Source organism: Gymnoscopelus braueri, assembly GCF_963280865.1.
Source record: "Gymnoscopelus braueri genome assembly, chromosome: 22".
NCBI lineage: Eukaryota > Metazoa > Chordata > Actinopteri > Myctophiformes > Myctophidae > Gymnoscopelus > Gymnoscopelus braueri.
Window position 1 is genome coordinate 38,314,205 of NC_137624.1, and position 12,659 is coordinate 38,326,863.

Sequence of the window (12,659 nt, forward strand, 5' to 3'; positions counted from 1 at the left end):
AACTCAAATCTTTGCTTCTTTGGGTAGGGGGTCATATTTTGAGATGGGGGTCCGCGGGCAAATACATATCTAAAAATGTTTTCTAAATCCTAACAGTATGTTGCTATATCAGTGGTGCTCCAACTTTTCCATGTCAAGGACCATCAAAATGATATGTATCTGGCCACGGACCCCCATCTCAAAATATGTTGTTCCAGGGACCCCCCAGAAGCACAGATCGGAGTAAAATTTTTTGCTTAAAAACATATATTATATATATTAAAAGATTTGCAAAAAAATCCCACAATTTGTAAAGAAAAATAGCAGATCTTCAAGCTCATAGCACAGCAGTCGGTGCCACGCTATGAGCTTGTATATCTGTTATGTTTTAATAGCCAAAGAAATCTTAAAATGACACGGATGCGTTTCCGGTCTTAATGGATAAAGCGGTACTGTTGTAACTCAAGAGTGGTTCTCTAAAACTAGGTTTTCAACGTTTTTCAGTCCAAGGACCCTCTTAGCTGTGAGAGAGATGAAGCAGGGACCCCCCCCACTACATAATATGTACAACTATGTCATATGTAAAACTATGAAAACGTTTTATCTGCAACACAATGTTATACAATATTATTGTATAACATTGTGTTGCAGATAAAACGTTTTCATAGTTTTCATAGACAACGTCATAAACAAAACTATCATCAGTGTTGTGCAAATCAATGTTTTTTTTTCAATACTTAGTAAACTTGACGTTGGCTCTGAACTTGGTTTGCTTCATTTTCCCCTCTATACTAAACCTCTTCACCGAAAATAGCCGATCTACAATTTCAGTCACCCCTGTATACTTTACATGGTCTATACTTGGTCCCCTCCTTTTCCCCCCTCTAGTCTACACCAAATACGCCAAAAATAGCTGATCTACAAGCTTAACAGCTTGTAAGGGGGGTGTGGGGTCCCGTGCTCTTCCTCTCTCCCTTTTCTCCCTCCCTCCCTCCCTCTTGTAGATCTAAAACTTTTTAGGGATTCTGGATGGGGACTCTATTTCTAATGCTGTTATCTACTGGACCAGTTTGGCCTGGGGGGGGGGGGGCGGGGGTCTGGGGGGGCGGGGGCTGGATGCCATCCGTAATCCATTTATCTGGCCTGGCCGCTGGGCTTTCTCCCAAATGACAGCTTGCTTTTAGCAATCCCATTAAATAAAATGGAAATATAGCATGGACATAAATATGGTATAGTATCTATGGAGGGGTTCAGACATATATTTAAAAAAAACTATAGATTGAATGACGGGATGCCTGGTACCTCAGACAGTCAGTGCACATACCTACTGTACCTACTGTACCTACAGTACATCGTTACTGTCGGGTGGAAACCTCATACAGTATGTATGGGGCGTCAGACGCTCAGGGGTAGAGTGGCCGGTAGAGCGGCCGGATGGTAACCGTGAGGTTTCCAGTTCGATCCCGGGCTCCCCCAGAAGAGTTAAGTGTCCTTGAGCAAGACGCTGAACCCCTAATTGCTCCCGATGAGCAGGTTGGTGCCTTGCATGGTTTCCTCTGCCATCGGTGTATGAATGTGTGTGTGAATGTGTGTGTGAATGTGTGTGTGAATGTGTGTGTGAATGTAAAGCGCTTTGGATAGAAGCGCTATATAAATGGACCATTTACAATTGTTTTACCATGTCCAAAACTGTTACCTTTCAGGATTCAAATGAAAAGAAATGGCAAAAAAAAATTGAATGGAGATAAGAGGTTTCTGCCCGACAGCAACTACAGCACCTACACCGAGTGCCACGCTACGAGCTTGTAGATCTGCTATTTTTGAAAAATCTTAAAACATTTTGTGCAAATCTTTGAATACATATATCACCATTTTTAACTAAAAGCTTTGCTCCTGGAGGTCCCTGGATGAAAATAGTTTGCACATTTTCGGTTTGAAATATATATATTCAAAGATGTGCACACATTTTCACGATTGCTCTAAAAAATAGCAGATCTACAAGCTCATAGAGCTTGTATATCTGCTCATTTTGAATAGCGAAAGAAAGACGGATGCGTTCCTGGATTGAATGGGTTACGTATACTTGGCTGCAGAGCGGCGTTGTGCAAAAAACTGTGGAGAACATTGCAGATCTGCAAGCTCACAACGCACTCAATTGACTAGGTCACAGCTGGTGCGTGTCACTGTGTGTGTGTGCGTGTGCGCGTGCGTGCCTCGGTGCTTGTGCCATCGGATCCCGCAACTTAACACCTGCAGAATGATACACCTATACACATACACACTAAAATACACACGCCTTTCTACACATGTTGTGTATGGAGCCTTTATTGGGCCCTTGAGCCTATAGTTTAAATACAGAACTCTCATCTCTCCTACTGAGTGTCTTAGAAAGCCTCATTGTAGGCAGCACGCACGCACGTACACACACACACACACACACACACACACACACACACACACACACACACACACACACACACACACACACACACACACACACACACACACACACACACACACACACACACTAAACATTTTGGGGGTCCTCTTTTGGGACAATAGAGCAGCACGCCTGTTACTTCAGAACCCCCCCCCCCTCTCTCTCTCTCTCATAACAAAAGGGTTCCCACTGTTGCATGTGGCTGAATGCACCCAGTGCTCTTTGAACATGACCCTGACAGAGCGTGTGTGTGTGTGTGTGTGTGTGTGTGTACTGTGACTAATGGCTTTAACCAGTACAATATGAAGTGTGCCTACTTGTGTGCATGCGTGTGCATGCATGTGCGCGCGCGCATGTGTGCAAGCGAGTGTGTGTGTGTGAGTGTGTGTGTGTGTGTGTGTGGTGTAACTAATAAGTAATAACGGTGACAATAGAAGTGTGCCTGTTCATTTGTTGCGTGGTGTATTGGAGAGAAGCAGTCCGTTGAGGCCGCCTGCTGTTTCTAACACCATTCAGTCTGAATGGAGGCTGAATGAAAGCACGTCTCCCTCCACGCACCGCTTGACAGGGAAAATACAACCGCTTTTAGAGGAGGTTTTTTTTAGACTCGACTAAAAAAACGTTCCACTGGTGTTTTGACCACTTAAGCCCCTTTGCGACAAAATGCGAAAATAGCAGATCTACAGTATAATGTTGTTGCTGTCGGGACAGAAACCTCCTATCTCCATATTCTAACTTTTTGCGTACATTTTTTCCGTAAATGAATGCCCTACCTGATCGTACTACAGCGTCACACAAAAGCCTCAATAAGGTGTGAGTGTGTCACATTGTGCTCAATGCTGAGCTTGTAGATCGGCTATTTTCGGCCAAAAGATTCTTTGCAGAGGGGAAAGAGGAGCCAAGTATAGACCCATCAATAGATCATATTGATAGATCAATGATTAGTCGATTATGTTATGAAATGACCAATTATCTATTTTTTAATTTTTTAAATAATCGTTTAATCAGCGTTTTGAATAGCCAAATAAATCTAAAATGACACAGTTGCGTTCCCGGATTGAATGGGTTATAATAAGTGTTAAATTGCTCTATATTCTGATAGTAAACATTGCTATAGAGTGTTTGTTCAGTAACAGGAGTCCAACCCATCCCTCCAGCTCTTGGGTTGCACATTTTCAACCAATCAGGAGACAGTACCCATTTAACAGCTTCAATTTTATAGTGTTCCAGTTTCAATTTTGTCTGCTCATTTCTTTGCGCCATCACTTCCAATTTCACTTGTTTATCCTTTATGATTATGAATGCTCTCTCCTGATTGGATACAATGGTATCCCGACCTTAAAAAGATAATTTTCTGTTTATTAAAGAGCTGGAGAGACGGGGAGACAACTGTTAAGCCCCCTTTCCATTGCAGCACCACACCACACCACACCACACTACACTACACCACACCACACCGCATCAAAATATCTACCGTTTCCATTACACAAAAGTACCCCCGCTCAAATCCACAGGTATGAGTAGCAGACTCCGGTCATTGACACTCATTTGTAATGTAGACATTGGTGGAGGTCATTGCTTTTTGTCTAACAATGTAATGTAGGTGAGTGGCCAACTGTCCTGTATACAAATGCAAATCACCTGTGCACGTGCGGGTGAACCATTTGGTTCGGTATGAACCAAATGGATCCTTATAACTGTGATTATAATACAATATAAATTATGTATTACAACTATGATAATTATAATACACTATAATGGATTATAACTGATTATAATACAATATAAATGATTATAATTTATTACAACTATGATAATTATAACACACTATAATAGATTACAACTGTGATCATAATACACTATAAAGTAGTATAATGTTTTACAACTATTATAATACACTATAATATATTATAACTGTGATTATAATACACTATAAAGTAGTATAATGTTTTACAACTATTATACTTATAGTACACTATAATAGATTATAACTGTGATTATAATACACTATAAATTATTATAATGTTTTACAACTATGATAATCATAACACACTAGAATAGATTTTAACTGTGATTTTAATAATCTATAAAGTATTATGATGTTTTACAACTATATCCTGTTCTAAATAAAAAGTTGGTGAGTGATCAGTCATTATGAAGTGTTTGGCCCCGCTTGGCCTAGCTCAGACCTACCCAGGACTGGGTACTTTTTAGGCACCAGTTTAGTACCACTTACACACCACTCTACCCACTTCATTGTAATGGAAACCGAGGCACAAGTGGGCGTGTGGTGTGGGGTGGGGTGAGGCCATGCATATGGAAAGCCGCCTTTACTGATCAAATACTCTGTAGCAATGAGTACTATCACAATATTGTTGTTATTTTAGCTCGTTTATTTAACTGTTGCATTAAAAATGTCATAAAAGCCGTTAAATTGTATCTTTAGAAATGTGCAGATACACTGATACTGTATGTTGGTTTGTTTACTGTTGAGTGAGAAAACAATGTCGCACATTAAGCTAATCATCTGGGGACATTAGACATCTGGGGATATTAGATGATGAACCAATGATTGTCTCTCTGTTCCAGGCTGTCTCTCCAACCTCCCGCCCAACGCCAAGAAGATCTCCAACTCGTACGAGGAGCGCAGGAAGCAGGCCACGGCCATCGTGCTGCTCGGCGTGATCGGGGCGGAGTTCGGAGCGGAGATCGAGCCGCCGAAGGGGCCGGCTCGGACTCGAACCGGCGGACAGGCACCCGAGGGCTTCGGTCTGACCAGCGGAACCGCGTCCAACTACTCTCTGGCCAGGCACACATGTGAGTGCAAGCAAAATACGCACGCACGCACTCACGTGCGCGGACGCACACACACACACACACACACACACACACGATCTGAGAGTGTACAAATTTATTATTTTGAGTCCATTCTTTTTGTGTCCCGAAAGGAAAAAGAGAAATCTCTTTATTGTATGGGCAGATTTAATAGCTTTAATTCACTGTTTCCCAAACACTGATGACCGATTGTTATGGGTGTCACAAGTAAGTATCCCTTAATTTTTCACACACAAAAACACACACGTTTTGAATATAATTTCATGAATATGAATGAATAAAACTCAAAGAAATTCCATAAATCAGAAAAAAAAATGTAACGGTTTTGCAAATACACCCGTGGAGTGCCAACTTTCCTAAAAAACGTATATATACGGGGTTTTTTTTGTTTTTGATTTTTTCGTTTATTTCCATGCGGGAGGGGCTAGAGCAGCTCTGGGATCAACCTAGGCGATTCTGAGAAGGAAGGGCCAGATGGATCATCGTGTCAAAAACATGGCTCCCCATCCGCTTCCGGTCTATTTCCTTCTCTAAAACGCCTATAACTCGGAAACTTTTTACGCTGGGGAAAACAACTCATTTTGCATCCGCGATCGCTCGCGTGAGAGATGTTATCGTTCCAGCCGTTAGTCAGGACCATCGGGTAAAATGGAGGCATGCTTTTTTTTTCATGGATCGCTCCTCATGGAGTCTACAGCTTTAAACAGCACAATGGAGCTTAACGGTGAGATTCCCGGCACCGAACGTATTCTGTTATTATAAAATTCTGGCACCCAATGTGTTAAATAGCCGATCTAGCTGTTGTAGATCTGCCATTTTCACTAGTATGGGTCCCAGGAAGACAACACATTTCTCGTTTGGGTCTTGAGTTAAAAAGTTTGTGAGCCTGTGCTTTAATTTGTATGAAACTCACCCATGCAGCACGCACATGCATACTTAGCATGTGTGTGTGCACGGTGCACGGTGCACGCACGCACGCACGCACGCGCACGCAGCGCGCGCGCGCGCAAAAACACACACGTTTTGAATATAATTTCATGAATATGAATGAATAAAACTCAAAGAAATTCCATAAATCAGAAAAAAAAACGTAACTTAATACGGTTTTGCAAATACACCCGTGGAGTGCCAACTTTCCTAAAAAACGTATATATACGGGTTTTTTTTCTTTTTGTTTTTTTTCGTTTATTTCCATGCGGGAGGGGCTAGAGCAGCTCTGGGATCAACCTAGGCGATTCTGAGAAGGAAGGGCCAGATGGATCATCGTGTCAAAAACATGGCACACACACACACACACACACACACACACACACACACACACACACACACACACACACACACACACACACACACACACACACACACACACACACAGAGACCATGAAGACACACAGGATGTCTGGGTTAGAGCAGTGGTTCCAAAACGTTGTAGTTCGAGACATTTGGGTCTCAAGCTCACAAAGCGTCATGATATGAACTTGTAGATCTGCTATTGTCACGATAAAAAAGAAGGAATGTGATTTTATGAATTTATTTTTGATGTTTTATTTTCTTTTACATTTTTGGAAATATTATTTTTCAAAAAGGTCTATTTACTCGCGACCCATAAAAATGAGTCCCGACCCACCCTCCATCTCTTGGTGTTAGACTGTAGTTTGGGGAGCAGGGTACACACTGTAAAATCCTCAGTGTTCATTTATCCATTTGTACACCGTCAGAGTGAAATGAACACCCAGTATTTTAACTGTGCGGGAACTTCACTGTTGGATTAATTTGCCACAGAGATAGGATTGATTTTCAACACCCAAGCTTGTCACCTTAAGGAGCTTGGTGCTGGCACACACACACACACACACACACACACACACACACACACACACACACACACACACACACACACACACACACAGTGGCTTATCCGTGCCCATGCTGTGCCAAGGGCATTGTACCTTGGTGGGCATCAAAGCTGCACTAAGTAGCCATTCTCCTCCGGAGCTCTGATTGGCTGCCTCTGGGGGGAATCCGCCCGGCGACAGAGCCTGTGGACACACTGATAGGCTGTGGAGCGTGATGCCCCTTATAGCCGGCCATCTAGACACGGTGGGCAGCTCACCTGAGTTTACCGGCCAGGCTCAGTGGACACACACACACACACACACACACACGCTCACACGCTCACTCACACACTCACACACACACACGTGCTCACACACACATCAATAACAATCATTTTAATTGGCACAGGCTCCTGTCAATCATGTGTTGTGTGCCTGTGAAAAGAGGAAATAGATAAACATGAATTGTGTTGTTGGGACATGATTATTGGTATTAGTGCTTGGTTTGGTCACTATGGTGAAACTCAAAAAATATTGTAGCAATTAAAACTCTATATAATATTTTGAGATGGGGGTCCGTGGCCAAATAAATACATATCATTTTGGGGGTCCTTGACATGAAAAAGTTTGAGAACCACTGATATAGAAACACATGTTTTTTCAAAAAACTGTTAGGATTTAGAAGAGATTAGTAGAATCGTATCTCAGGTCTTAATGGGTTAAGGGAGGACCGGCCAGCCGGCAGATCTCGATATATTGGCATAAAAGGGACAAGGACTGACAGATACAGATACATCTCCATATATGGCCATATCAGTCAGATCGGCGATGCGACGTACAGTAGGTGTGAGGGCTGCGTAGCGGCCTGAACCTCTAGTAGTAATACAAGTACACACACACACACACACACACACACACACACACACACACACACACACACACACACACACACACACACACACACACACACACACACAGACACACACACACCCACACACACACACCATAAAGCCGAGCTGTTATAGCTGGACCTTGTATGACACCAGGTGAGGCTGTAATTGATTCTGTGAAGTGGAAGTCATCCCTTTAAAACATATTATGTTATTGACCACACACACTAGCAGCCCGTCCCTTTACAAACACTTATTGCTTAATAAAAGCTGAATTGCACAATTACAGGTGACCGTAAAGGGCCATCACTAAAACCATTTTATGTGTGCGTGTGCGTTTGTGTGTACGAGTGTGCGTGTGTAATTTCTTTTTTTAATGTTTGATGGATGGATGGATGGGTGAACAGAGATCAAACATCAAATGCAGAGAGACAGTGTAGTGCCTCAGTAAACTACAGTATAGTTTGTTTGAGCTGCGTCGCTCCGACCCGGTTCTCTGTGCGGTGATTTACCGCCCGCCGAAATACAATAAGGACTTCACAAAGGAACTATCTGATTTCTTGGCCGGTGTCCGGATTAAGTACAATAAACTGCTAATTGTTGGGGACACGAATGTCCATGTTTGTTGTCTCTCTAAGCCAATGGCTAAAGACTTCTTGGATGTACTCGAAGCTTTTGACCTTGTTCCCAGGCCAAGAACCCAGCGTCAGTCTAAAACAATTACTAACAAAATAATAATCTGTACATTGAAACTATAGGATACCAGGTAAACAATGAACCTAGCATCTGTCTAAATCGGCATCTAAACAATATTTTGTGCCAGGGATTTTTCAAAAATAGCAGATCTACAAGCTCACAGCGCGGCACCGAGTGCCGCGCTGTGAGCTTGTAGATCTGCTATTTTTGAATAGCCAAACTATAAAATATGGTTAAAGTGGTTAAAATGATAGTGACGCTATTTTAACACATTTTTGCTGGGGACCCCTTGTTACCCCCCCAAGGACCACAATTTTTGAACCAATGGTCTAAATAACCTGCTATCGAAATGTTAACATCGTGGTGAAGAAAAAACAAGCCTAAGTAACAGGAAAAAAAAACTCAACTCTCAGTAAAATCCCTCTTCTCCCAAAACACGTTATCCACTCAAATAATTACTGCTATACTGAACATACTATCCTGTTTTTCTCCCACGTTGTCTGTAATTTCCAGCCCGGTCTGCTGTTAATGTGACATGTTGATTACCTTAACTAACAACTCATTATGGCCCGCTGATGCTTTGTCAATACCACTTCATTCATTTAGTGTAGGTTCCAGACATGTCTGTCAGCAAAGATGGCCGCCAAGAGGAATAAGAAGGAAAACCCCTCTCTGGCGTTGTTACAAAGTAACTAGTAACTAAAGTTTTCAAATAATTGTAGTGGAGTAAAAGTACAATATTTGCCTCTGAGATGTAGTGGAGTAGAAGTAAAAGTACTGAAAACTTGAAATACTCCAATAAAGTAAAAAATACCTTACACCACTGGTGTGCGCCAGTGCATTGACTGGGACCCCTAGTATTGCTGGTGCTATATCCTAAAATGACCCCTAGTACTGCATGGTTTATTGTGTGTGTGTGTGTGTGTGTGTGTGTGTGTGTGTGTGTGTGTGTGTGTGTGTGTGTGTGTGTGTGTGTGTGTGTGTGTGTGTGTGTGTGTGTGTGTGTGTGTGTGTGTGTGTGTGTGTGTGTGTGTGTGTGTGTGTGTGTGTGTGTGTGTGTTTTGATGGTGCCATGTTCACAAAAACCCACATAAAAAGCAGCAAGTGTAGAAATTAGTTATAAATAATGAAGTCCTGCCCCTCTGGCCTTTATCAATAACACTGTCACGCACCCACACACATGCAGACCTATAAAGTATACTAACGCTCACATAGGCACGTGCACACACTCACACACACACACACACACACACACACACACACACACACACACACACACTCACTGCTTCTGGTTGCTGCCCACAGCCAATTCAAAGCACTGGTGATGATGACCAAGGTAGGCAGTCAAGGGCATAGCACCAGTGTTGATTTTGACAGCAGATTTTGATTTAGTTTTAGTCATAGCCTTTTGAATAAAATTCCATTTAGTTCTAGTCATATTTTAGTCATCTGAAATGTTATAGTTTTTGTCTAGTTTTAGTTGACTAAATCTACAGTTGATTATGGTTCTCCTATGCACGGAGTTTCGGAGTTCCTAGTCATCTATGCACGGAATTGGCGTTTGGCAATCCGTGCTATTTCACCGTGTTTGGGGGGCGATCGGGTTGGTTTCATATCACTCTGTCAGCAGCCAATGAGAGCGCGAGTCACATGGGGGCGCGTCTGCACACAGGCAGTGCACACAGAGCCTCACACAGAGACACAAGCCGAGCACGGTGTCATAGTAAGCTCCACTTGGTCCTTCCGCGTTCGCAATCATAGCTTAGTTTTTATTTAGTTTTTATTTAGTTTTCGTCAGTGAAAAAAGGTAGTCGACCAACATTTTTCGTCATAGTTTTAGGCGACTAAATCAACACTGAATAGCACCCCTTACCTTCAGGTCATGATCCACCCCTACAGCCCTTACCACACACTCATGCAGGTCAGCTGACACAGGACGTATGTTCAGACATGTAGGCTAGTTACTTGTTCACTTAGTGTTCTGTTTTGCTATTTACGTCATTGGTTTTCAACCCTTTTCATATCAAGGTCCATTATTTATTTGGCATTTTACCACCGTCTGATGAGACTTAGCCTCCCAGACCCAAAACGTAGAGTATTTTGTTATCGTTGGATGAGATTTTGTCCACAATTCCATGCTTTATTGATGTTGGTACCAATAGGAGAGATAACAGGCAAACATAGATCAAAAAAACAATTCTTCTACATTCTCTAATTGTGTGGACACATTCATGTAAAATGAAACCAAATCCATTTGGTTTCATTTTACGCTCTCAAGAGTTGAAGATCTATAAGGGTCCAGTTGGTTGCCAACTATTCCATCATTTAGCTGGGGACCACCTGGAACCCCCTCAAGGACCACTGGTGGTCCCTGGACCACTGGTTGAGAACCACTGATTTACAACAGTTAATTTGACTAATCAATTTAATAAATTATGAAAATTAATCCATAATTAAAAAAAAAATTAATGCAAAGAATTGTAAAGATTTCTTGTACATTGGCAATTTTCACTATTTTTGCATGACACCGAAGTATAAGATATATGTAAAAATAGGATCATCACTAAGAAAATAATTGATAGTTAGCATCCCTATATGGTTTTTCTTTGCACTCTACTTATGTGACTATTTACTCTTGGTTTATTAACCAGGGTTCATGCCATTTACTCTGACACTTAAATAAATTACTCTGGATAAAAGTGTCTGCTAGATGCCTGAATTGCAGATTGTATTCACATGCGTATACAAACATGCACGCACACGCACACACGCACACGCACACACACACACTCACACACACACACACACACACACACACACACACGTGCACGCACACAGAGTTAGGAACTGTGGTCTTCAATAAGGCTTTATTGGTCCAGGCCACAGTGACATGACCTTGGAGGACCAGATGAAGTGTTGCCCACTTTATGACTGGCAACCTGATATTTATTAAAGGCTACATATCACACACACAGACACACACACACACACACACACACACACACACACACACACACACACACACACACACACACACACACACACACACACACACACACACACACACACACACACACGCACGCACACAGTGTCATGCAGCAGCAGTAAATAACGCTAGCTTGTCCTTCAGACAGCATCCTCTAACAATCTGTGACCTAAGCTGTCCTGCAGGAACACACCACCACCTCTTGACGATGCAAAAAGCACAGCAACGTGTCCGGGCACTATAGTGTTGATTTTGACAGCAAATTTTGATTCAGTTTTAGCCATAGTCTTTTGAATCAAATTTCATTTTAGTTTTACTCATATTTTAGTCATTTGAAATGTTTTACTGTCAGTCTAGTTTTAGTCGACTAAAGTTGACTAAATCTACAGTTGATTTAGTCGACTAAAATGTGTTTTGGCGGTGCCTTGATGGCGTCGTAATGGCTGATTTTACGCTAGGTTGCATGCTGAAAATAGCCGATCTACAAGCTCACAACGCGTCGCAGCGCGACGCGTTGTGAGCTTGTAGATCTGCTGTTTTCAGAGCGCAACACCAGAGCGCAACCAAACATAAAATGACTTGTCTTTTAGTTCTACTGGATCTCTTCTCCACTAGCCTCGATCTCCAGGCTTTTATTGTTTAGTTTTGCAAAAAAATAAAAGCCTGGACCAGCGCGTCGGTGTACCCGGTATAGGAAGTGTTTCATTTCCCCAACCAACCAGAGTGCAGTGGGCGTCGCTCGTATGTTGTGTTGACGGGGCGGGGGCTGACGGACAGATCGGTGAACCAATGGGATCAGGCGCATTCTCTCCGCGCTGATTTTAAACCCGCCCCTCTATACACGAAAGCAGGAAGCCTAGTGCAGCCTACTTCTCCACTAGTTCCTCCCTAACATTTTAGTCTAGTTTTTATTTGTTGACGAAGTTGTCAATATATTTAGTTTTATCTAAACATCGTAGCTTAGTTTTTATTTAGTTTTCGTCAGTGAAAAAAGGTAG

General features: G+C 42.3%; 1 protein-coding gene across 1 annotated transcript in view; it reads left to right on the forward strand.

The window, feature by feature from the left end:
- Window positions 1–12,659, forward strand: part of wdr7 (WD repeat domain 7) — a 145,315-nt gene that overhangs the window by 104,132 nt on the left and 28,524 nt on the right. The window contains exon 24 of the mRNA XM_080419360.1: window positions 5,009–5,236. Within this exon, the coding sequence (XP_080275486.1) occupies window positions 5,009–5,236 (228 nt within the window). The remainder of the gene's footprint in view (window positions 1–5,008; window positions 5,237–12,659) is intronic.